General features: G+C 43.6%; 1 protein-coding gene across 1 annotated transcript; it reads right to left on the bottom strand.

Moving 5' to 3' along the window:
* Positions 1-1,305: 1,305 nt before the first annotated feature.
* LOC138959716 (uncharacterized) lies at positions 1,306-26,729 on the bottom strand. The gene is made up of 9 exons (XM_070331305.1): positions 26,688-26,729; positions 25,253-25,369; positions 24,836-24,931; positions 18,087-18,268; positions 16,909-16,958; positions 13,879-15,471; positions 6,898-7,084; positions 6,192-6,276; positions 1,306-3,075 (listed from the first exon to the last, which is right to left on the bottom strand). The coding sequence occupies exons 1-9, from the start codon at positions 26,691-26,693 to the stop codon at positions 2,296-2,298; spliced, it is 3,096 nt and encodes a 1,031-aa protein (XP_070187406.1). The 5' UTR covers positions 26,694-26,729; the 3' UTR covers positions 1,306-2,295.
* Positions 26,730-27,027: the final 298 nt, after the last annotated feature.

Raw genomic sequence — 27,027 nt, 5'->3', positions numbered from 1 at the left:
GCATTTCAGGGCGCTCAAGCACATTGGTCAAAGGGACACAACTATATATTCAAAAGAAGTATTACAGTACCCTGAGCTTCCTCAGTGAAATGAATGAAAGGATAACAATTCCAAGCACATACACAAACAAACAAATATAACTTTGCTCAACCAACAACAACAAAACACACAAAACTGCCCTTGTTTGAATCAATGTTGTGCCCAGACTAAGAGGATCATAGGTGTTGGACCTGGACTGAAAAATATGTATAGGTCTAAATGTCCTGGCTACATGTCAAAACTATCGGACAATCGACCAGCCAGGGGTCGGAACAATGTGTCAGATCAAATAAGTATGCGTCAATGAACGAAGACCGAGGCCTGGGACCAACACTTTTGAATTCCGCCTCATCAAATTGTACCGGTCAGTGCTGACTGTTTGAGCTATGGCTAGTGCAATTCACGTTGAAAGCATGGTGCCACGTTTTGGCTAAACCAACCAGAGGTGCACCCTTGACATCAATACTACTTGTCAACTTCTCCGCAGAATACATTGCTTTCTTTTAGTTTAGCCAAAACAGTTTTTAACTAAACTGTGAATTTCAGCAAAAAATCCATATCCACTAAGAAGTTTCACAGTTTTACATTTGAGTCAACAAAGATCACTTGAAAGAAAAAATGGTGACCCACACCAAAGTCATATGCATAAAAAGATACAAGAAGAGAAAGACAATCAAAAAAACAAATTAAGATAAATAAATGCCATTTGCTGATAATGTTCAGATGTACATGTACCACAAAATCTGAAAACATTTATTTTCATCGTTTTAAATCTAACAAACATTATATGTCTAAGCCACAATAACGCCACAATAGAGTGGTAAATGCCTACACACACAATATGACTACAACAACATGTGTTTACAAAAAAAGCCAACATATTTCTTATGCATAACATTCAATCATTAACTGTTCAGATGTGGTAGATCATATTTTAGGTAAATATACCCTGTTTGATAAGTGAGTATATGACACATAGTGACATGGTGCACACACAAAAAGTAAGATATTATCACATCAAAAGTCAAATTCATGTCTACAACATTACAAAAAAAGGAAAAAAAACCTTATACATGTAACAAAACAAATCTCAGAATACAAAACAAGAACCAGAGCCAACGTAAAAAAAGCAACAACAGTAACAACACACAACAGCAGTAGTAACACATGATACACACATAATAAGGGCTAACACACAAAAAAGTGAAAAACCTGAAAGGCCAGGGTCCAAGGCAACAGGGCAAAGAACGTCAATACATCATAAAATAATACACATTTTGCCTCCATCAACCATCCAAACTAAAAAAAAATAATTTAAATTTTACTTTAAGAAACCGGAATTTCTGGGTTTAAAAGTTTTTAAAAAACCGGATTTCCGGCGAGAACCGGAAAGGTGTTAGCCCTGCATAATTGACACAGTGAACAAAAAGTGATCACTGAACAAAAGTGTCTTTAAAAAAAGATGAAAAAATTATTGTCAAACAGGAGCCAAACCAAAGTCCGTTGAAGGAATAGTAAGTTACAATTTAAACGTATTTTAAACCAATTTTATAGAACATCCTCTAAAACTGTGATTCAAACATTTCAATTTTTTTTTAATTTTACTTTAAGAAACGGGGATTTCCGGGTTTAAAAGTTTTCAAAAACTGGATTTCTGGCAAGAACCGGAAAGGTGTTAGCCCTGCATAATTGACAAGGTGAACAAAAAGTGATCACTGAACAAAAGTGTCTTAAAAATAGATTATTGTCAAACACGAGCCAAACCAAAGCCTGTTGAAGGAATAGTAAGTATTTAAACGTATGTTAAACTAATTTTATAGAACATCCTCTAAAACTGAGATTCAAACATTTTTGTGGAAACTCAAAAGTTCCTGTAATGTCTATAAAAAAAAAAAGAGAACTCCTATTATATCATATCCAAAACCAAGTCATGGATCTGAAATCCTTTCGCTTTATGTATATTCATATTTGATTCCAAAAGCACTCCATAGGTTTGTGCACACATGTGTGTGTTGGAGCTTGCCCAAGTATGTTTGTGTGTATATCTACATGCGTGTGTGTGTGTGCTTGTAAGAGTGTCTTTTATGCATGGTCCCATGTAAGTTCATTAGTCAAACGAAAGGTTAGTTCCTCAAATGTAACATTCAACAATTAAAGCGAGAGTGACTTCCATGATGTTCAGTGAGCGTACAACCAAATTCACTCATACAAAGTAGTATGGCGGTGTAAGTCAATGTAAGTAACCAAAAAGACAAGTTACCTGCATGATTTATTTTGTGCAACCACAGCAACCACAAAGGAAACTGGTTTCTCGGATGGGTTGAAGGCACTGGAAAACTCCAGTCTCCTGCCAGGCTCATCAAGGCTGATCTGAGTATGTTTTATGGTGCCCAAGCTCTCCACATGGAAGGCAAAGACCACCTGCTGCTTGCTGAAATCTTTGCTGTATTTCTTTATGTTCCACTGGATGTATGTCTCCAAAGTGATCATCTCTGCGTTCACTTTGTTCAAGAGAACAACCACCGGAAGATCAGACTCTTCAGCTTCGTCAACCACTAGATTCTCCACTGCATCGCACAAAGCAGTGAATGCATCGCCGCTGCCATCACTGTCCCTTTCACACTGTAAAATCTCTTCTTTTGGAAGAAGTATAACTTTGTGCAGCTGGAGGAACTTTGTGGTGAACCAGGCCTGGAGAATCATGGACTCCTGAAGCTGGTAGGATTCCTGCTGTTCTGGTGACATAACAGGCGAGGCTGCGCATGATACGTCACAATCAGGCCAGCGATACAAGACAGGCTGCTGATGCAGACTGTGCCTCAGGCTTTGCTTTTCATCGGCGATGTCACCGACAAGGAGCAGCAGACAGTCAACCTGGGAGATAGTAGTGAATACTCCCAGTTGATAACGGTTTTTCTTGCGTGCCTCCTTGAGAAGAAGACAGACAAGCTGCTGTAATACTCCAGTAGTGTCTTCCTTGTATTTTTTGGCCATGTCATCCGCCTCCAGGTCAGTAAGCTTTTTCTGGAGACTGATCTGGAAATACAAAGCTGGAAGTTAGACAGACAAAGATGCACCAAATGATTGTGATGACACTAGCTGTTCACTTTAATAAAGGACATGTGTGTGCATGCTTGCGTGCGTGCATGCGTGTGCGTGTTTATTGGTATTGTAAAGTGCTTGGAGCTGCATGTGAATCAGGACTTGCGCTATAGAAAAGTGATTTATTATTATCATTATTATTATTAACCAAAGAATATATGTTTGTTGCCTGCTTTACCTGATCTACATGTACTCTCTTTTGCTCCTATGAGAATTAAGAAACGAAGAAAGAACAAGTCGCGTAAGGCGAAAATACAATATTTAGTCAAGTAGCTGTCGAACTCACAGAATGAAACTGAACGCAATGCTATTTTTCAGCAAGACCGTATACTCGTAGCATCGTCAGTCCACCGCTCATGGCAAAGGCAGTGAAATTGACAAGAAGAGCGGGGTAGTAGTTGCGCTAAGAAGGATAGCACGCTTTTCTGTACCTCTCTTTGTTTTAACTTTCTGAGCGTGTTTTTAATCCAAACATATCATATCTACCGGGGTATATGTTTTTGAAATCAGGAACCGACAAGGAATAAGATGAAAGTGTTTCAAAAATTTAATTTTGATAATAATTTTTATATATTTAATTTTCAGAGCTTGTTTTTAATCCGAATATAACATATTTATATGTTTTTGGAATCAGCAAATGATGGAGAATAAGATAAACGTAAATTTGGATCGTTTTAGAAATTTTTATTATGATGGAAAATAAGATAAACGTAAATTTGGATCGTTTTAGAAATTTTTATTTTTTTTTACAATTTTCTGATTTTTAATGACCAAAGTCATTAATTAATTTTTAAGCCACCAAGCTGAAATGCAATACCGAAGTCCGGGCTTCGTCGAAGATTACTTGACCAAAATTTCAACCAATTTGGTTGAAAAATGAGGGCGTGACAGTGCCGCCTCAACTTTCACGAAAAGCCGGATATGACGTCATCAAAGACATTTATCAAAAAAATGAAAAAAACGTTCGGAGATTTCATACCCAGGAACTCTCATGTCAAATTTCATAAAGATCGGTCCAGTAGTTTAGTCTGAATCGCTCTACACACACACACACACACACACACACACACAGACACACAGACACACGCACATACACCACGACCCTCGTTTCGATTCCCCCTCGATGTTAAAATATTTAGTCAAAACTTGACTAAATATAACAAGTCGCGTAAGGCGAAAATACAATATTTAGTCAAGTAGCTGTCGAACTCACAGAATGAAACTGAACGCAATGCAACGCAGCAAGACCGTATACTCGTGGTCCACCGCTCACGGCATAGGCAGTGAAATTGACAAGAAGAGCGCGCGAGCGGGGTAGTGGTTACGCTATGCTGCATAGCACGCTTTTCTGTACCTCTCTTCGTTTTAACTTTCTGAGCGTGTTTTTAATCCAAACATATCATATCTATATATTTTTGGAATCAGGAACCGACAAGGAATAAGATGAAAGTGTTTTTAAATTGATTTCGAAAAAAAAATTTTGATAATAATTTTTATATATTTAATTTTCAGAGCTTGTTTTTAATCCGAATATAACATATTTATATGTTTTTGGAATCAGCAAATGATGGAGAATAAGATAAACGTAAATTTGGATCGTTTTATAAATTTTTATTTTTTTTTACAATTTTCAGATTTTTAATGACCAAAGTCATTAATTAATTTTTAAGCCACCAAGCTGAAATGCAATACCGAACCCCGGGCTTCGTCGAAGATTACTTGACTAAAATTTCAACCAATTTGGTTGAAAAATGAGGGCGTGACAGTGCCGCCTCAACTTTCACGAAAAGCCGGATATGACGTCATCAAAGACATTTATCAAAAAAATGAAAAAAACGTATGGGGATATCAATCCCAGGAACTCTCATGTCAAATTTCATAAAGATCGGTCCAGTAGTTTGGTCTGAATCGCTCTACACGCACGCACACACACACATACACACACACACACACACACATACACCACGACCCTCGTTTTGATTCCCCCTCGATGTTAAAATATTTAGTCAAAACTTGACTAAATATAAAAATGAACGGGACAGTTCAGAAAACTTCTAGAAGCAAAGGGAGGTAACTCTTACCTGGTTATACATTCATGGGCGGTTGCTCTTATCATGCAGGCATGCCTGGTCATTTTCACAGAATGAATAGAGTCGAAGTTCGACCTGCTGCTCAAGTATCTGAGATGTTCCCAAGGAAGGGAGATAACTCATGTCAAAGTTATTTTTCAGCGTGTTGATGGTAATACTTTTACATTGTCTCTTGGACTTTAAATCTACTCTTATCCTTATTTGAATAACATTCTAGAAGTTTCTGAGAGAGGGGAGATCAGAAGCACCCGGGCGAAGCTGTGTCCTGACTGCAAGTTATTTAAAAAAAATCGAAGTTGTTCAAAACAATTAGTATACTACATGTATTTTGTGATATAAGGGTTAAGTGCTATCCCTGATTGTTTTTGCTCTACCCTCATAAATTTTAAAGTGATACGACCAACAACAAAAGGGCAAATTTGAACCATGAACGAGCCTCAGTAATGCACACCACTGACCTCTCTACTGTGTTGAGTGCAAGTTTTTTTCACACATGTCAAGTTCCGTTTCACTGCATTCCTCAGTCAGGTTCTGTCCTATTAGCATGACAGTTTTAAGAAGCACGAGAGTTCAAACAAATAGATTAAAACATTGAGCCTGGGGCTCTTTTGGAGTTTAAATGTGAGGGCTTTTCCTCTTGATTTGCGAAAACGTACGTGCATAAGGCTCAAACTGCGAAAGCTGGAAACATGTCCTTTTAACAGAAAATGGTACTAATGGTTTTGAACAACTTTTCTTCTTGATTAATTTATAAATGTTGCGTAGAATTTTTTTAATAAACATGTACATCTTTCCTGAATATAGATTCCTTTGAATCAGTCAAAACTTGTGAACAGTCCAGATTCATAGCATGCGACTGAGTTCGCAATGAGAGCAAGAAAGCTCAAGACAGAAAGGGAGAGAGAGATGGGTTGACAATGACAGACACTGAGACAGAGACTGAAGATGACTGAAGCTTACAAATGCCTTGTACTCTCCGTCAAGCTTCCCAAGTATTGTTGTGGTATCCAACAAAAGTTGTCTCAATTGGTTCCAGTCTTTCTTTCTGCAAAAGCAAAACTGAAACTGCAACAAATACTTGTAGAACAAGTTTACCTGATAATAGAAACTTGCAACTCTGTCAGGATTTTTGAGGGGTGTGACAGAGTATAAGAGCAACAGACATTGATCGAGGCAAGCTAGTCAAAGCAAGGGCGGCCAAGCAACAACACGCAGCTGACCAGCTGAAACCTGGCATAGCAACAACAAACTAACTCTGATGTGCATGTTATATTGTGTGCAAAACTTCCACAAAGAAGGTACGTGACATCTTTACCACAAGGCTTTGTGTTCGTCTATGACATAACTGTTTCAAAAACCAACTGTCCAGTGATTTGCCTATTCTTGGGTAAATTGACTTATGACAAGAGAACCAGTAACTGCTTTCAAAAGAAGATATTTTTTTCTTGAAGGCATATTATTTAGTTAATTAATTTGTAGGCAAACCCTTGAGAAGTCTGAACACAAAATGCAAGCTCAGGGGGGTCACTCACAATTAACATGCAAAGGTCAGCCAGCCTTATCACCTTCACTGGGCTAAAGATTGTTTTTAAGAGGAAAATATTAAATATGACAACGATTTTGAAGAAGTACCAGAGGGAATAAAATGAATTTACAACCCACTCACTTTAGAGCGTTGGCTATGTCAACGAAGAAATGAAGCATGCAACTGGATGGTAGCATAACTGGGGCCACAGCGTTCCAGAAATGAACATGGTTTTCCTCAACAGTGAAGTGCTGTGCGATTTTTCTTTGCACCTGTGCCTTGACAGTGTCATATTTCAGCGGATCTGCCAGAATTGCCAGCACACACTCTGAAAAATAATGCAAAACCAAACACATATATAACAGGCTACTGTTCATGGTGGTCTAGCTCTATAGGCACAACTACATTTTTCTTTCCTTTTACATGCATGTATTTTTTTTCTCTCATTGCCTGTTTCACGTCGTTAGAGATTTAAATTCTCACCTAAAACATTATTCAATCAAATACAGACCACAAAATGGTCCAGTCTGTAAAAACACAACTTTTCTTAAATAAACAGCCAAACATGCACACAAACTGTGTCTCTGCTTGTACAGACACAGATGCGCGCACACATCCACATACAAACACACGCACATACACACACCTGCCAACCCTTCTGAAGCCACAAGTGTAACAACTTTTTCAGCATAGCATATGGTGTTCAAATGTAGTAGTGTCTAAAATGTATTCGCACATCCACATTTATGTTATTTCACGCAAGAATTCACATTTAAAAAAGTTTATTTAGAAAGCAGAAACATAATGGTCTGGCTGGCCGAGTGGTAACGCACTTGCGCTCGGAAGCGAGAGGTTGCGAGTTTGACCCTGGGTCAGGGCGTTAGCAATTTTCTCCCCCCTTTCCTAACCTAGGTGGTGGGTTCAAGTGCTAGTCTTTCGGATGAGACGATAAACCGAGGTCCCTTCGTGTACACTACATTGGGGTATGCACGTTAAAGATCCCACGATTGACAAAAGGGTCTTTCCTGGCAAAATTGTATAGGCGTAGATAAAAATGTCCACCAAAATACCCGTGTGACTTGGAATCCAAAATTTTAATAATAAATTTTCATTTAATTAATATACTTACCCAACTCACATATAGCAATTAACTCTAGTTCAGTGCTGGTAACGCTGTACGCGTTCCCCTTGGTAACAAGGGAGACCACCCTAAAAAAGAGTGATCCATCCCATAATATCAGACCGATGTCCGGTCCAACATCCGTATGCGTGCGCATACGCCGCCATTTGTATCATTCGAACGAAGCCCAACTCACTACTTTTTTAGAACCCAATACCACCACAGCGGGGAGGCGGGAGGGTTTAAACGATGTGAGTTGGGTAAGTATATTAATTAAATGAAAATTTATTATTAAAATTTTGGATTAAATTACATATTATTACCCAACTCACATATAGCAGATTGCTACTATAGGTGGTGGGTACTTACCAAAACTAGGCACGCAGGACCTGTCCCGCCGCTACCATGGCAGGCAGCGCGGAGCTTCCATCCTGTCTGACAGAAGCGACGTCTCTGAGGTAAAAGTTGACGAAAACGTCCTCAGAGCGCCAATACGCAGCTTCCAGTACCTCGGCTAGCTTGCCGGACCGAAGAACTGCCACTGAGGATGCCCAGGCTCTCGCCTCATGGGTTCTAGCCGCGGTGAGAGGCAACACTGCCCTAGCATCACCCGACTGCACTAGCCACCAGGCATATGCTCGTTTGATCAGAGTGGAGATCCATTTGGCCAGAGTCACCTTCGCTATATCCTTACACCTAGCCGTGTTTAAAGATATGAAAAGAAGCTTTTGACTTTCTGACCTAACAGGCCGAGTTCGAGACAGGTAACATCGGAGAGCTCTCACAGGACAATTTGCAATATCGGGATCTCCAGGAGCCAAAATCTTGCTCAAGGGTGGAATGCGCAAGATTGGAGAAAGCTGGCCAGGTTTCTGGTTTTTCGCGAGAAAGCCGGGAACAAATTTGAGAGAAATGGAACCATCCTTCTCGAACGCAATGTCCTTGTCTAAACCCGACAAAGAATGCACCTCACTACCTCTCCTAGAAGTAGAGAGAAGCGTTAAAAACACAGTCTTACGCGTCAAATCGGCCAAAGTGGCTGACAAAAGAGGCTCGAACTCATCCGAGGCTAAGAAACGTAAGACCAGGAACAAATCCCATGCAGGGAGAAGCGATTTTGAACGAGCTGCTAAAAGGGCAGCCCCCTTAATAACACTAGCGATAACCCCTCCGAGCGAAATTTTGTGGCCTAACTGCGCGAGGGTCGAAGAGATCGCCGACCTCCGGACCCTAATAGAAGAGGGAGAAGCCCCCTGATCAGCCAACCAAGACAGATGGTTGGCTACATGAATAGACCTAGGAGAAAGAGGTTTAACCCCGTTAAGCGCGCACCACCTAGACCAAGAGGCCCAGTGCGATGAGTAAACCGAAGAAGTCGATTTTCTATGCGCATGTCCAACGAATCTCAGAGTAGGGGAAGAGGCCCCTGCCCTACGCAAAGCGCTTCGGACAGAATCCACGCGTGAAGGGCCAGGATCTGTGGGTTCTCGTGCTGAACGCCTGACCGAGGCTGCACGAGATCTCCTCTTTTCAGGGCGAGAGGGATTGGGGGCCGAACTGCTAGACGCAGTAGGTCGGGAAACCAGTGCTGGCTTGGCCACAGAGGAGCGACCAGAACCAGCGCTGGTTTCTCCAAGTCCACTTTCCTGAGGACTTTGCCTAAGAGGCAGAACGGAGGGAAGGCATACGCCGGAAGATCTGACCAATCCACTTCCAGAGCATTCACCTTCCAGGCCAGAGGATCCGGGAAGGGGGACACAAAGAGAGGCAGTCTCGCCGAAAACCTCGTCGCAAAGAGATCTATCTTGGGCTTGTCGATCTGCGACCAAAGCCGCTGCAAAGACTGGTGTGTGAGAGTCCACTCTGAATGAACAATCCTGTCCCCTCTGCTCAAAGTGTCTGCAAGGACGTTCAGACTGCCCTTCAAGTACACTGCTGACAACAGAATGTGCTGGGCGTGACACCACTTGAGAATGCGACATGCAATGTCGGAAAGACTGTGAGACCGAGTCCCCCCTTGCTTGTTCACATACGACGCCACAGACATGTTGTCGGTGTGAAGACGTACATGACTGCCCTCCAGGAAAGGCTTGAACGCTAGAAGCGCCAGGGAAACGGCCTCCAACTCCAGTACATTGATATGTAGGGAGGCCTGAGAGCAATCCCAAACTCCCGAAACCATGTGCTCGTCCAGATGAGCACCCCACCCCGTCAGAGATGCGTCCGTAAACAACTCTCTCTCCGGCGGTGGACGAACAATGGGAACACCCCGGAACAAATCCGGAAGAAGCCAAACACCTGTGGTCTGCTGAAACCAAGTTCCCAGTGCGATCGGAGCACTCCAGTCCTGGGATGTCTGATCCCACCTTGACTGCAGGGAGGCCTGAAAAGGCCTCTTGTGAACCCTGCCCAACGGAATGAGGGAAGCCATGGATTCCATCTGACCCAGAACCGAAGTCAGAACCCTTGCACTGGCGTGATTCTCTCCGTAGAGAGACCGAATCAGACCCTGAAGCTTGTCGATCCGCCTTTGAGACGGACGGACAGACCACCGAAGCGTGTCGAATTCCATGCCCAGGTAAGTAAACGTCTGGGATGGTTCCAACTCGGATTTTGTCAGGTTGACAGAGAAACCCAGCTGTGCCGCCCGGCTCAGCACCCTGTGCGTATGAGCCTCGCAAAGCCCCCTGTTCTGGTGAAGGATTAACCAATCGTCCAGGTATGCTCTGAGACGGATGCCTTCCTGTCTCACAAGAGCGCAAAGCTGCCTGACCACAATCGTGAAAATCCACGGAGCTAAAGACAGGCCGAACGGCAGAGCCCTGAACTGGTAAGCTTTGCCGCCCCAAGGGAAGCGAAGCCACTTCCTGTCCGCGACATGTATGAGGACGTGAAAGTAAGCGTCTGTAAGATCGATCGACGTTGCCCAATCTCCCGGCCGTAAGGCCTCCCGAACCGAAGTTGGAGTTTCCATGGTAAACTTGATTACTCTCAGAAACTTGTTCAAAGGAGAAAGATCTAACACCGGCCTCCACGCCCCCGAGGCTTTCGGCACTACAAAAAGTCTGCCGTAAAACCCCGGGGACCGCGCGTCCAAGACCTCCTCTATAGCTCCCTTGAGCAGCAGAGCCGAGACCTCCTCCTGGACCGCGTTCCGTGCCACCAAATCCTTTGGCGCCCTGCAGGGCGGGATTATCCTGACCAGGGGAGCCTTCTGCCCTGACCAGAGAAGCCGGAACCCCGAACACACTATCCCCGTGACCCACTTGCTGGCCACCAGTTGCAGCCAGGAAGAAAGGGCCCTGGACGGGCCGCCCGCTACAACTAGTGCGGGGGCCACCGGGATGTGTTGTTCGGGGAAGTTTCATTGGGGGTGAGGCTTACGCCCCGACCCCCTGGAACCCCCGAAAGACTGACCCCTCTTAGGGTAAGGAGCTCCACGCCCCCTACCCCTGGAGGAGAATGACTGCTTCTGGGCCTTCCCACCACCTGACGAAGACGTCTGAGGCTTAGCAGAAGAAAACGCCTGAGTCTGAGACTTGCCCTGAGGCTTCTGGAAGCCCTGTGAAGCCAAACGCGCGATCGCTACATCCCGCGCGTCCTGCGTCTCTTTCTGGAGTGCATCGAAAGACGCCTGCCCTAAGAGAGACCCCTCAGCAAAAGGGGAGACCTTCAGCCTCTCCACAGTCGCGGTGTCCCGAAATCTGGACCCCGTCAAGAAGGCTGATCTCCTTGAAAGCACCGCGTGAGTATACAGCCGGGCAGACAAAGTAACCTGTTCTCTAGTCACCTTGCCCAGAGTAGCCAGCAGTGTTGAAACATCTGTCGGCGACGCATCAAACCGAAATTCAAAAGGATCAAGAGATGTGGCAATCGATCTGGATAAAGACCTTTGCAGAGACTCCGACACGGACGTGAGCTCCAGCAAAGACCTTCCAACTTCCTCCACAGCTGTGAGAGAACCGTCAGTACATGGGACAACTCTATCCCTATTGTACCCGTCCTCTCTCAAAGCAGCAAGTTCCGGCATCACCGGAAGTGCCCCTGACGGCAGAGCAAAAGAGTCAATCAGATTCACAGGATAAGGGGTGAGCTTGAACTTCGGAACACCGGAAGCAGCCCGAGCCCCAGGCTGAGCCAGCCAAGAGACAACGTCTTCCGGGGCCTCGCCGTGCTGAACCAACAACGGCACCGCCGGTTTGCGTTTACCACACAAGACGTTAGCCATTTCATAGGCAATAGTTGACGATTCCCGGAAGCGGTAGCGAGGCCGTTGCTCCTGAGCACTCCGGAAATCGTCAAAAGCAGAACGAGGTGGGTGAAGCTGAACCTTGTCCTTCACCACCCCTTCCGGAAAGTATCTGAACGCCGTTTCCGCCGCCAGCGCCACTGCGGCTGACAGCTTCACGGGCAAATTCAGTTGGGAATCCTCTACCACTGAGGCATCCCCGTCTTCCGCCCTACACTCCGACTCGAGATCAAGCTCGGAGCCAGGAGGCAGAACATCAGACAGTTTATCGTCGGCAGAACCGACCACTTCCTGCCCCCCGGGCGGAAGAGGACTAAAACGGTCCCCGATATTCTCATAAAGAGACGTACGGAGGCGTTCGTCCTTTCGCTGCTCGTGGGAACTCTCACGACTACCAACGCCAGAGAGAGCCCCCTGAGCTCGCACACCGGCAAGCGGTGTAGACATACCTTGAACCGGTGTCCCATAAAGGAGAGACACCAACTTGGTACTCCCGTCCTGCGAAGCATGGACATCCGCCCGAGTCACAGTCGCCGAAGGCAAAGCGGAAGTCGAAGCCGGAACTGCAGGAGACTGCCGTGCCTGTGCTAAGGAGAGAACATCAGAAACACCCGACGGAAGCGCACGTAATTCCTCCCTAGTGGAAGATAATTCCGACGCAAGTGTCGAAACTTGAGCGCTCAAAGTCAACAATAAAGACGCAACTTCAGCTGGCGCTAACCCAGGGCAGCCATCTGAAGTTGAAGCAGAAGCAGAAGCAGAAGAAGAAGTTCTTTTGCGCGAACCGCCACTCTTGCCAGAACGTAAACAAGCCTGACCGGAAGTTAAACTGACGTCTGCTAACACGGGAGATTTAACAGAAGTTGAATCAGAAGAAACAGACGCGGATTTTCCTGCGCCCTTCTCTCTCCTCGAGCTACGTTTAGGAGGCGAATCGTCAGGCACCTGCCTCGAACTCGGCTTCCTATTCACGCTATCAACAAGCGCAGCCTCCGCCATAGCGAAAGAACTCACGAAAAATTTCAAAGAAAAACAATTTCAGAAAAATTTCACAAGTACAAAACGAGCGACGAAAACGTCGCTAAAGTTATAACAAAACGGAAAGATCTCACCACACAAGTAGGTAAAGGTGAACAGCTAGGCGACGACCAAGGGGAGATGCCAAAGCCAAAGACTATGACAAAATGCTGAAGACAGCAGGAGCGTACATCAGGAGCGTCCTTCCCAGTTGAACCGCTGAGAGAGAATGATACAAATGGCGGCGTATGCGCACGCATACGGATGTTGGACCGGACATCGGTCTGATATTATGGGATGGATCACTCTTTTTTAGGGTGGTCTCCCTTGTTACCAAGGGGAACGCGTACAGCGTTACCAGCACTGAACTAGAGTTAATTGCTATATGTGAGTTGGGTAATAATATGTAATTTAATAATAGGCCGTGAAAGGTGGATGCAGCGCCTATAGGCTGTTGATCTACTGGCCGATGTGAATATTGTGTAAAAAATTCCATCTCACACGGCATACGCGCTTTGAACTTCGGATAAGGCGCTATTATTATTATTATAATGGGCAAAGAGAGTGTCTGCAGTGCCACTTTTCAGTGTCGACAATGTTATATGACCCATATTCTGATCGCTGCACAGAGTCAGAATCAAAAATGAGTACCAGGACAGCGCAGCAAATTGTCATAAAACGTAGCATGCTAGCTGCACACACACACACACACACGCATACACACAACTATATATACCTGAGGCATCATCAGGAGGTTCCACATTCTTTGGCCAACTCTCTTTTCTTTGGAAAGCTCCTGAATACTCTCCGCCTTTGGAATTTTCTTTCTTGTTTTTCTTTTTTCTCGCATCTTCTGGCTTCCTCACATTGACAACAGGGTACAAGTTTGCATTCTGACCAGGACCATTTTGATCTTGGCTTCCAGCATCAGACCCTGAGTCAGAGTCACCAGACAGGCTAGCAGCTGGGGGGTCTGGAGATGAATCATTCTGCTCCTCCTCTTCTCCGTTCAATTCACTGTCATCGTCTGACATGTCTTCTGTTGGGGACTGTTTATGTTCAGTTTGCTTTTTCCGTTTGGGGCTTCCTTCACCTTGATCTCCGGTTCTGGTTTGTTCCATCCCCAGCCCCTTGCATGCTGTTTTCCTGCCCATTTCACTTGCATTCACCACAGTCCAGGCACCAGCAGATCTCATCTTTTTCGCTGTATCTGCTTTTGACTTTTCGTCAGAAGTCTTCTTGTCAGGGGATAATTTTCTTTTCTTGCCTTTGTCTGTCTTTGAAGGTGAGTTTAAAATTTCGGCTATGCTTAATTTCTCTGTAGATGTAGCTTTCTTGAAGGACTTTGTACTTTTCTTCTGTCGTCGGGACGGCCCTGGCATGTCCTCGCCCTCCTCCTCGTTTTCGTCAATATCATCATCATCATTCCAGAAGTGGTCCTCTTCAAGTGAATCAACAATTTTGGTGCCATTTTTCCTTCCATAATATTCGTGAAGTACAGTCTGCTTTTGGGGAGACTGTTTGGAGGATGGAGATCCGGTTGGTGGTGTCTTTTGTTTGCTTTCCTCCATAAGTGGGCTAGATCTGCTCGTCCCTTTAGATTTGTTTTCAGGTATGAAGGCGGGTGTAACGAAGTGTTCGTCATTGTTCGAGCTTGTCCGTGCTCGTGCAAATGGCTTTTGGGCAGGAGGTGTTGATCTAAACTTCCTCTTAGGTTCTATCCGGATATCGGACAAGCTGCTGCTGTCAGAATCAGTGTCAACGGACACATCCTCCTTTTCAGGAAACTTTGCATTTTTGCTCTGCTTTTTCGCATTTTTTGAAATCTTCTTTTTTTCCTGCTCAGGGCTCTTCTTGGGCATTCCTACTTTCCCTGTTGTCTTTGTGGGAGAAGACTTGGTTTTGCTCTTAGGTGTTTTCTTTTTTGAGGTTGGTGTTGTTTTGCCTTTGCGGGATTTTGCCTTGGCTTTCTCATTAGTTGACGTTTTGCTGCTTCTGTTCCACATTTCATCAACACTTTCCAGGCCACTGCTCTCACTGTCTGAGCGAAAGCTTCTGTCATCTGGTTTTACGCTCATATTTTCCTCTTCTTCTAATGCCCCAGAATTATTGTCTGAATTGTCAATATCACCATCATCATCATCTTCTTCTTCTTCTTGACCTTCGTTTTCTTCACCCTCACCCACATTCGCATCAATGACAATGTCCTCTGATTCTTCAGAGCCGCTTTCGTTGTCATTGTTTCTGTTTTCTTGTAGATTGTTGCTTATTGTTTGTGTATTGCCTTCCTGTTCCTCATCAGTGTCACTGCAGGAAAACGTACCTTTTCCTGTTGAAAATGAATGTTACAGATACATGATGTATTATGTATGTCAAGCATGGAAAGCTGTCAGTAAACTGGCACGCAGAAAACTGATGAAAGATGCAACAGAAAACAAAGATTTAACAGAAAAAGTCTAAAAAGTAAATGTAATAAAAATAAAATGGATTCAAGTGAATAAAGAATATGTGTGTTCTTTGACATACATTGTATGTGTCACTGTGCTCCCATAAAATGTAAAGGCAATGCACCCAGCAGTTGCTCAAATGTGGTACATGTAATTTCTTTTTTCTTACTGCATACCCCACTATAACTGCAGACCTGATTACCACTAAAATTTCCTGGTGTACAAATGAGGCTAAAAATGTGTACAATCATAATTTTAAGGTGTACAATTCATTCTCGCGGTACACACTGTGCTTTATTCCCCCCTCAAACCCCATTATTTAAAGACTGTAAATACATGTAAGAAAGAATTTGTGCTGAAAGTAAATTAAAACATTTTTGTTGAAAACAAAAACCTATACACTATTAGATATTTGAAAATGTGACACAAAACGAATGATAGAAAAACATAATTTTTATTTTTGACCTCAGGAAAATTTGCATCAGCTGCTGTCAGCAGTATTGAGTCAGCCCTTCATTTCTGTCACTGCACTGGTCAGTATTTTCTGGTCTCACACAGTCCTCTTCAGACTTATATATTTTTTTATAATTTTTTTTAATAATTTTTTGCGTATGATTTTAATGTCTGGCGTATAATCGTACAGCGGTCTTCAATTTCGTAAGATTGTACGCAAATTTCGTACAGTAACCAGGTCTGTAACTGGCATCAAAGCACGTGTTTATTGTATTTTTACTTACACAAAGAATGACACAGTTTGGCATGACATTGCATCATTACTAACAGGGGTAGCTGAACAAAAAAGGACAGCTGAGGATAGGGAATTCATTGGGCTTTTCACCCCCACTGACATGCATTGTTTACTTATAGCTGCTCTGATTTCTTGTCAATTCTAAGAATTTTTTGCTGACAAATAATTTAGTCATGTACCGTAATCTTACAACATCCTTAGCAGGGTTTCATTTACTAGTGCGCCCTGCGCCATTGGCGCATTAAATCTGAAAATGTCCCATCACAATTCCCTTCAGTGCGTCAAAGTGCGCATTGAGATTACATACCACTGCGCCACCAAATGCACACTTTACATCGGATCACACACACACACACACAGATAACACAATACAGCGGTCAATTCTCAGATGGCACTATATTGCACCATTTTGCATCTTTAGTTAAAATGCATTCAGGCCTCTTTAGTGTTTCTTGCCTTAGACTATGTCCCATCGGAATTTGGTTGAGGGGGACAAATGTCCCATTGCCTTTTTTTCCCAGGTTAATCCCTGCCTTAGCAAGGTTATGATGAAAATTTAATACAGACTTACCTTCCTCTGATTCAAGGTACTTCTCTTTGTGTTCATCACTGCAAAAAACCCTGAAAAAGAAAGTTGTGGATTTCAAGAAAATTCAAACATCTTTTCTCTCTCTCTCTCTCTGCATGTTGAATGTATACATGTATAATGTAAAAACAAGTCGCGTGAGGCGAAAATACAACATTTAGTCAAGTAGCTGTCGAACTCACAGAATGAAACTGAACGCAATGCCATTTTTCAGCAAGACCGTATACTCGTGGCATCGTCAGTCCACCGCTCATGGCAAAGGCAGTGAAATTGACAAGTAGAGCGGGGTAGTAGTTGCGCTAAGAAGGATAGCACGCTTGTCTGTACCTCTCTTTGTTTTAACTTTTTGAGCGTGTTTTTAATCCAAACATATCATATCTATATGTTTTTGGAATCAGGAACCGACAAGGAATAAGATGAAAGTGTTTTTAAATTGATTTGGACAATTTAATTTTGATAATAATTTTTATATATTTAATTTTCAGAGCTTGTTTTTAATCCAAATATAACATATTTATATGTTTTTGGAATCAAAAAATGATGGAGAATAAGATGAACGTAAATTTGGATCGTTTTATAAATTTTTATTTTTTTTTACAATTTTCAGATTTGTAATGACCAAAGTCATTAATTAATTTTTAAGCCACCAAGCTGAAATGCAATACCGAAGTCCGGGCTTTGTCGAAGATTACTTGACCAAAATTTCAACCAATTTGGTTGAAAAATGAGGGCGTGACAGTGCCGCCTCAACTTTCACGAAAAGCCGGATATGACGTCATCAAAGACATTTATCAAAAAAATGAAAAAAACGTTCGGGGATTTTATACCCAGGAACTCTCATGTCAAATTTCATAAAGATCGGTCCAGTAGTTTAGTCTGAATCGCTCTACACACACACACACACACACACACACGCACAGACACACACACATACACCACGACCCTCGTCTCGATTCCCCCCTCGATGTTAAAACATTTAGTCATAACTTGACTAAATGTAAAAAGTACCTCATTGGGCGAGGATTCGATGTAGTAAAACAACAATTAACAACACGTTTGTATGCTTACTCCAATACAATTATTGATTTGACTTGTTTTGATCTAACTCTTTCATATTTTGATGTGGGTTATGATGATATCAACAAACACACTTAATGACTTACCAATACAGATCAGTTAACTTCCCTTTCTTGGTCTTGTGTTTCCTGCGAGATGTTTTACCTGCCTGCTTTGCACAGTAAAAATGGAATGTTTTCCCGCATTTCTTCCATCCACAGCCAGCAGTGGCACCTCGTTTTGTTCCTTTATGGCTTTTTTTCTTCTCTTGTTTACACTCATTGCAACTCTGCAACAGAAGCGATTTAAATCAGTGCTTTTCTGGTGCATGCATCTTGATCAGTTCTCACTGTACATGCACTCAGAAAATTGCACACACACACACACACACGCACACACACACACATACTCACACACACACACGCATGCACGCACGCACACACACACACAAACACACACACACACAGACACACACACACACGCACACCCTCACACACACACACACGCGCACACACAAACACATAGAGATTATAAACAAGATTTCTGACTTGACTCAATAGTTTTAAGAGCGCAGTACACATAGCTAGCTAGTCATTACACCCATATTACTGTTCAGAAATAAGTCTGTTTTGATTTTTTTTTAGGGCTGTGGAAGTATTATATTGCTCGAAAGTAAGAGAAGCTGAGCTACAGGGTGACCCCCCAAAAATGCCACCCATTAAAATGCTAATAACTGCAGCAATTTACTTCATATTTGGTGTACATTAGCCTAAGATGTAGGATGATAACTTGTTTTTACAGAATATTTTTCACATTTGGATAATGTGTGAACTCATCATCCCATAAGTCAAGCCCATGCACACCACATATGAAGTAAATTGCTGTAGTTGTTTATGAGTTATTGTAATTCAATCAAGTTGGCGTTTTAATGAAACAGATCCTGTGATTGGTCAGAATGCCCCAACTCATTAAAAATTACCGGTCATTAATTGTCAATGTCAACTCGCTAAAAAAGCCATTGGCTACCTGCTGGCGAGGCGCATTAATACAACCTCGACTAGTCTCGGTTAGCTTTGAGGGTCATTTTACAAGTAGGAAATATGAAGGCCAACGAAATACCAAGACCATAAGGTATGTGAAGTGATGACGTCGAATACGTGACGTAGGTTGATGCATGAATTCTTCCGGACTACGTCAGTCAATTCCAAAGATCTCTTTTGTGATAAAAAGAATTTGTTTCAGAGTTTGCTGTCCAGAAACCCGTCAAAAAAGAAGGGAAAATATATGTGAAAGAAAAAAAAAACAGGAACAGAGTGATAAGATAGGAATACAGAGACATATTTCTTGGGACTTGACCCTTGCGGGTAGGTGGACTGAAAGTAGTGTGTGAACAGAACAGAACCAATTCTGTCTGTTTACAGCCGCATGAAAGCAGGAAAGAGATCGTCGTCAGATTGAATTACAATAACATTAACATGCTTCCATTTGAAACTTCTCGGTCTTCATCGTGGATTGACATTTTAATGGGTGGCATTTTTGGGGGCTAATAACCAGTGAAGACACGCTCTTGGCATCACAGCTGAATAATTAAGTTCCTATCTGTATTGTTTTTGAAAAAAAAAGGAATCAAATCTAGCAGACACTGCATAGACATCAGTATCATTTGCTCATAAATGTACATAGAGGTTACAACACGAGTGGTTTTTTATATGGCTTGTATTTCAGTCAAGACCCAGCGGATGAATATCAAGGGACTCACGAGCCTCTGGACGGACGGACGACTCGGGTGAGTACATAGACTCACTTTTGCTTCGCATGTGAGTCAAAAAAATGCTAGTTCATATCCCACTCAGCTGGCCTCCCCTTCAAGAACTACAACTCTCTTGCAGCCCATCAAATAAAAACAGTTTTATTTCCGGAGTTTGTCTATTAGACGTAATCCGCTTTTGCATGATCAAATGACCCTTGTTTGGTGTTAAGCAGCGAGTTAAAGCATTCTGGCCTTGGAAATATGAATTGAACCCCCTCTGGTGAAACTATATATAAATTGTGCACGTAAAAAAAATAAAATAATTGTTTTGTTATTTTTGCTTTCGCGAAATTACGGAGATTTAGGTTACCTGCTGCAGGCCAGGGGGCAGGAAGTTGTTGTAAGGCAGCTGGAGTCTTGCTCGCATCATGACTTGCAGGCGCCTGTACTTACAACAGGAGACAAGCAAGTGCCGGTTTGCTCAACGAAAGCATCCCCAGCACAGCTCTCCACACTTCCGCCCAGGGGGCAGGAAGTTCTCTCCAGAGAGGATACGAGTAGGGGACATGCCTCATACGGTACCTCTCTTCCGGATAACACTGCCTATGACTATGACAGTCAATATGGCGGTGCATTTCCGGAAGGCACTTCCGTGCCGGAAGGAGAAGCGGAATACGGGACTTCCTTTTCTGAGGAAGATCCTAATTTCCGGCTACCAGACAAGCTTCACAATGCAGTGGCGTTGGCGGCACATGCAGGTAGCTTCAAGATACTTTGAGGAAGGAGTGGTGGCAACAACAAGCTTGTCTGCACCACCACCTTCTGCTGTCAGAGATTTTCGCGCATCACAGGGAGAAATACAAACTTTTAGGTTTCGTGAATCTCCCTCAGTGGCGTATGAGATGTCTAAGATTTTGGCTACGAATTCCCGGTCGGGATATGTGCCTTTGGACACGGTGCCTCTGCTTTCAGCGCACAGTCCGGCACCAGAAGTAGCACAGCCGTGGCTAGCTTCCGCACAGCCAACCCCTTATGTCGGGCAAGCTGCTGCACGGAAGTTCGGGTTGAACGCTAGGCTAGGCACACAATCTCTTAGACACTTTTTCCCTACCACGTGCTCCACTTCCGGTTACACCGGAGTTAGCGACACTCAGGGAGGATGGCTACAATAGGGACAGAGCTGTTCATTATACAGAGTCATCCCTTGTAGCATTGGAGGAAACAGGGAGATACAACCTAGAGTTGGCTTCCCTTTCGGAAACGCTACTCAGGTCCCTCTCCCGTTCTATCACTACGTCCTTGGAACCGTTTGAGTTCCGACAGGACGCGAGTGAAAAGGATGTGACGACGCTGCTCGCTATTTTGGCCAAAGTTTCAGCCAAACAAATGCGTCTTTCTGCGCACCTTTATGCTCATGCCGTGCACACGCGCAGGTCAGCGTTTCTCTCGGGTTCCAGGATCCAAGACAAAGCCACGCTGGAGGTGCTCAAGTTTATCCCCTTTCACGGAGGGTGCCTTGTTGGGACAGCCGTCGCTCAACGCGCTCCACAAGCAAACCCGCAACGATCGGGATTTGGCTATAGCCAAGATAGCGCAACACGGCTTTCCTAAGCCTCAGAGCAAGAGCTACGGTCCGCCTGAACCTTCCGCCTCTTCGGCGAATAGGGGCAGGTCAGAACAAGCCAGCTCTTCTTCACGAGGACGGGGAAGAGGCGCGCCTTACCCTAAGAAGAAGCCGTCTTTCGGCAATTAAAGGGGGTCGGGACGCAAAGCACACCCCCAATGATGCGTCCCCGAACCACTAGCCCATGCGTCCACCATGCCTTTGGTGGCAGGCGGCCTGTCAATGGCCCTACCCCTTTGGTTGCTAAAAGTAAACAATCAGTGGATAGTGGGTATAGTGCGCTCGGGGTTCAGGCTACTCTGGAAGGAGGGAAAAGCTCTCTTAACCAGAGTCCCACCTTCGTTCAAGTTTCCCATCAGGCTGGAAGCAGAGTCAGCGATACAAGCTGTAGCCCACGGTCTCCAGATCTTTCTATCGCTGGTGTCAGGCAAGCATGTTCGTCTTCTTACAGACAATACAGTTGCAGCCTACATAAACAGGCAGGGCGGTTCCCGCTCTCACACGCTTTCTCTCAAAGCATGCCGAATTCTGAAGTGGTGTGAACAGCATCAGATCTGGTCATTGGCAAAACATCTGCTGGCGAAACTGATTGTTTTGGCAGACTCGCTCAGTCGATCCTTGAAAGTACTTCACACGGAGTGGACGGTCACCCACCACGCTCTCCGGCGGTTTTGGGTGCAGGTAGACAAACCGATAGTCGATCTTTTCGCGACCCGGTTCTCAAGGAGTATACCAGTATTCATATCCCCGTTTCCAGTCCCGGAAGTTTGGAAAGTGAATCCACTGGAAGTCGATTGGACAGGACTCACGGCTTACGCTTTCCCACCATTCCAACTTCTTGGAAAAGTGCTGAGGAAGGCAGAGTTGGAACGACCATCCCTGATTCTAGTCGCTCCAATGTGGTCGAGTCAGCATTAGTTTCCAGATCTCCTCCGCCTAGCAGAAGGTCCTCCCATTTCTCTAAACCTAGAAAAGGGAGAATTACTGCAACCCCGCACCGGCATTCAGCACGCGAACTCACAGTCCCTGCTCCTTCACGCATGGAGACTGTGAGAAGATCCCTGCGTCTGTCAGGTGCTTCAGAGAGGACACTGGATTTGGTTCAAAAAGCGCACAGGAAGTCTACGAGCTCATGCATGTACGCTTCACATTGGACAGCTTGGGTTAAATGGTGAGCGGAGAATTAAGTCAGTTCTGTCTCTCCGCGTTCTATGCAGGTAGCTAATCACTTGTCATGGTTAGGAAATCAGGGCAGCTCCCCATCGTCTCTTCGAGTTAGGCGTTCTGCCATATCGGCTACGTTGAGGCAGTTGGGTCATAACATTAACCTCAGCGGTGTAGTGTCCTAAAAGGTGCGTCGATAGGTTTTGCTAGAATCAGAGCCCCAGTTCCTGCTTGGGATCTCTTCCATATTCTAGAATTCTTAAGATCGCAAGACTTTGAACCTTTGCAATCAGCAAGTTTAGTTAATCTTACTCGTAAGACACTTTTGCTTGTTCTTTTGGCCACTGCAAGAAGAGGCAGTGAAATTCATGCTCTCTCAGGCTTAGCTAGAGATATAGCTTTTGAAAAAGATGGTTCTATTTCTTTACGTTTTAGGCCGGATTTTCTAGCCAAAAACCAGAAGCCTGTTCGAGCTCTTAGCAGTTATTTGTCCCGTACGGCTCATATCAGAGCGAATCAGCAGAAACTTCTTTTCTTATATCTGAACACAGCTAGAGACAAGGACATATCTAAGGTAACTCTTGCAAAATGGGTCTCAACGCTGATCAAACAGGCGTATGATTGGTGGCACAAAAAGAAAGGGGGGGGGGGGGGGGGCAGTCAGTTCTCCCTCTAACGTCGGCAAGGACGCATGAGGCTAGATCCTGGGCATCCTCCTTAGCTGTGCTAAAATCTGGGAGATTATCCGAAGTCCTCCAGTCTGCGTACTGGAGATCGGAAGATGTCTTCATCAACTATTACCTGCGCGACATTTCCAGTGTGCGGCAGGACGGTACCATGGCGCTACCAGCGATGGTAGCAGCAGGGCAGTTGTTGTCTAGTTCATAGGTGAGCACCCCACCACCTTAATTAGCAATCTGCAGTGATGTACATTTTAGTCGGTCTCCGGTCTCTGACCGATCCAATTTCCCCAGGACCTATAGCTTTAACCCCAGCAGGACACAGGTCCGATTAACCTACAGAAGAAGTGGTCAAGGGTCCGATCGTTTTTGACAATGAAGCGGACATGCGGACTGTTCAATTTTCAAGAGGAAAGCTGGTTTCGGTTTTGCCAAGCAAAAGTATGCACTGCGTGTGAGTTTGTTGAGTGAACGAGGCACCATATGGGATCTGATTCTTTGAATTAATTTATCCTCAAGTTGGATCAAGAAGAAAAAAAGAAAACCGAACCCATATGGTGCCTCGAGTGCATTCATTGGCTCAGCAATAAATCGTTTAAACCAATGGGAACCACCCGTGCATGTTCGCACATGCGCAAGGCATTACTTTTCGTCATAATATCCGGAAAAACCGTTGTGCGTTCAAAACGAAAGGGAAACGACATGGGTCCGAAAAAAAAGCTCAAAGCAGATAAAAAAAAAATCAGCAGACATTGATGTCCATGCTGCGTTCGCCAGCCACTGTGGCTTCAGCTGAACCAACAACAACGTCAACCGAGAATTTAAACTGAAAAATCTTTTTAAATGCGGTTTTACGAGTCGTGTTTTTGTCCTATTGAAATTGCAATCTCAGGACACTGTGTCCTATTGATTTTCAGTCTTCAGGACAATTGTCCTAAAGGCTGCTAGAAAAATGTACATCACTGAATCTGCTATATGTGAATTGGGATAAGATTTGATTAATATACTTACCCAATTCACATACATGTACTAAAGTCCCTCCCGCCTACCCTGCTTTAGATCCCCTAAAAATAAAAGGGGCACTTCGAGCGAATGAAGAACATGGCGGCGAGAGTGCGCATGCGCAATGCATGTGGAGAGTAACCATTGGTCAGAGATGGTCATGTGACTGTTCAAGGCCGTTCTATTTTTAGGGTTACTCCCCCCCTACCAGGGTGGAGCGTAGTTTCAGCGTTCTAGCACTAAACTGAAGTAAATTGCTATATGTGAATTGGGTAAGTATATTAATCAAATGAAAATTTATCCTTAAAATTTTCGATTCTAATCTCCATAATAAAATTTAAAAAATATTATTTCAAAAACTATACAATTCTACTGCTATCGCAAAGCATCATGTGACTTTCAGCGAAATTAGCTAAACTTTACAGGAAATGCAAATGGATGCATTCTCTGTAAGACTGTATACAGGAAAAACGCCTACAGGAAGTGCACCCACTTTTGATCAGCTTAGACCCCCTCTACGCTAGTGGCTTATCCACAACCAAAAGTAAACACAAATCTCTGACAACCTGGAACACCTGTCGGATGAAAACACACTTGAAATAACTAGCAGTATGTACTACAAATTAAATGTCTTACCAGTTGCTTTCCTCTTGACATCTCAACACAGACTTCCTCCACATCGAATCCCCCAAAATGGTCAAACTTGTACTGTGTCAGCCCAGCAGAATATTTCTGGAAGAAAACAGAAATGTTGTGCCAAAAACAAAAGCAACCGTGCAGTTGTGGTTAAAGTGATCTGGAGTGAGCAGAACATACTGAAACCTGTATCAAACCTAACAACTCCCATACACCACAGGAACATTTGGCACAGTCAATAGTGTAATTTCACTTGAATTTGAGAGGCAGCGATCTTTCATGAGCCATCATCAGAATAAAGCACACGCGATAACACAGACACACCAATATTCACAACCAGCAACCGACTGTATGGTTCACACGCATACACTCACACACAGAGTCCACTTCTATCTAAAGATAAAGAAAAGGTCCTACCATGCATTTGTGATGTGCAATAAGCTTTTCTTTGTTGACTATAGCAGAGAAAAGTTTTCCACACACCAACTCTGCTTCCTTTCCATGGCCACAGAATCCACACTGCAGTGTTGGAGGCTGCACATTAGTGACAAGCATTACATGTATGTATGTAACATACATACCTGTCAAGTTCTACGCATTCTGCGTAAATCTTACGGGTTTTCGGTGTTTTTGGGGTCCTACGTCGTATACCTCAAACCATACGCATTTTCAGTTTAAAAAAAAAAAAAAAAAAAATTTTGTTTTGTTTTTTGTTGCTGGCATGGACTTCCGTTCATTCGTTTCTGAGGAGGAGCTTGCACCAGCCACACAACAGAAGTTCTGGCATGATGTGCGCCAGTTCTACGTGGCCTGTGTGAGGAAAATGTTGAATAAATTTCCATTTGGCAGTGAAACCCTGCAACACCTTCAAGTGCTGGATCACAGTCTGGGAGCTGACACACTGACTGCCTTCTTGCAGGTCAAAATTAACTCTGATGCATGCTGCCATGATTTTAAGGTGACTGGCAGCATGATTGACAAAGCAAAAATTTGCACAGATGAATACAACAAAGAACACAAGTGACAAGTGACAAAAAAATGAACGAACAAGAGTGCAGTGTAAATGTATTACATGTAGTGGTAAATAAAGAGCAGTTTGTGTGGAAAGGTATTTGTGTTTTACTTTTAGTTTGCAAAAAACAATCTGATTGGTTAATTTAGTGTGTTGAATTTGTGCGTTTAACCACATTCTTTCTTTATTTGGTGTTTAACGTCGTTTTCAAACGTTCAAGGTTATAGCGCGACGGGTTTCCTGATCCACGCATTAACTATGGTTTTTGATAACCAACTATGGTTTCTTATGCCATTTACTATGGTCAGAGGCCAAAAGTACTTGACAGGTATGAACATAGTAAGGGGAAAAGTGGGTCGAGAGGAGGAAAGAAGGCCTGAAGCTAGATTTGCAGTTTGAGCTTCTTAATTGTGAAACTTTGTTGTATAGCTTTGCAATGGCTGTGTCCATGTGCGGCACTACCGTGCAGCTACCATCATTCTGATCATAGACATATATATTAGATATAGGTCCCTGTTCTGATTCACCAATAACTTAATAACAAAAGTATAAATACTTGGACATAACAGGCCTTTTCACAACATAAATAGTAAAGAAAGTAAAGTAGCCAAGGAGCTGGAAGGGTGAGATCTCCAAATAAATGTTTCCTATGGCTTTAAAGCCACCCCATGACTACTTTCGGTTTTGATTGAACCGTTTAAACTCCACGCAGAAAAAGCACTAACAAAGACTATAATGAAATCCATCTATTCTAATCATGTTCAGCAATCAAAAAGCTTTAATAATATTCAAATTAACACAGCTTGAAAAGATCAAGCGGGTAGATATGACTTGACGTACCGACATAGTGAAGGATGCGCTATCACCACCAGCTTCCCGGAATATTTTGTTTTATCTTTCAATAGAATCTTATACAAAAAAGTCTTAATGGTACACAAATTCAGACACAAGACCTGGCCACTTCTCCATATCTTGTGTGTTCCGTTCAATGTGTGTGTGAGTGAGAGTGAGTGTGTGTGTGTGTGTGTGTGTGTGTGCGTGTATGTTGTTGTTGTGTTTGTGTACGTTCCTTGTGTCCCAGCGTGTTACCATATAAGTGTCTTATTATCGAAACCTTACGATGTAACACACGTGTTTGTTTGCGAAAACATAAAAATAGTGTGAATACTTGACTGAATGA

The sequence above is a fragment of the Littorina saxatilis genome, linkage group LG2 (assembly GCF_037325665.1).
Source record: "Littorina saxatilis isolate snail1 linkage group LG2, US_GU_Lsax_2.0, whole genome shotgun sequence".
In the NCBI taxonomy this organism is placed as follows: domain Eukaryota; kingdom Metazoa; phylum Mollusca; class Gastropoda; order Littorinimorpha; family Littorinidae; genus Littorina; species Littorina saxatilis.
This window is presented reverse-complemented; position numbering and strand designations above follow the sequence as displayed.

Excerpts from the sequence above, each read along its gene's own strand:
- LOC138959716 (XM_070331305.1), bottom strand. Across the intron at positions 15,472-16,908 it reads GTACCTTGAATCAGAGGAAG|GAAAAGGTACGTTTTCCTGC; the intron begins GTAAGTCTGTAT and ends CATTTTCAACAG. Across the intron at positions 3,076-6,191 it reads ACGGAGAGTACAAGGCATTT|ATCAGTCTCCAGAAAAAGCT; the intron begins GTAAGCTTCAGT and ends TTGTATTTCCAG.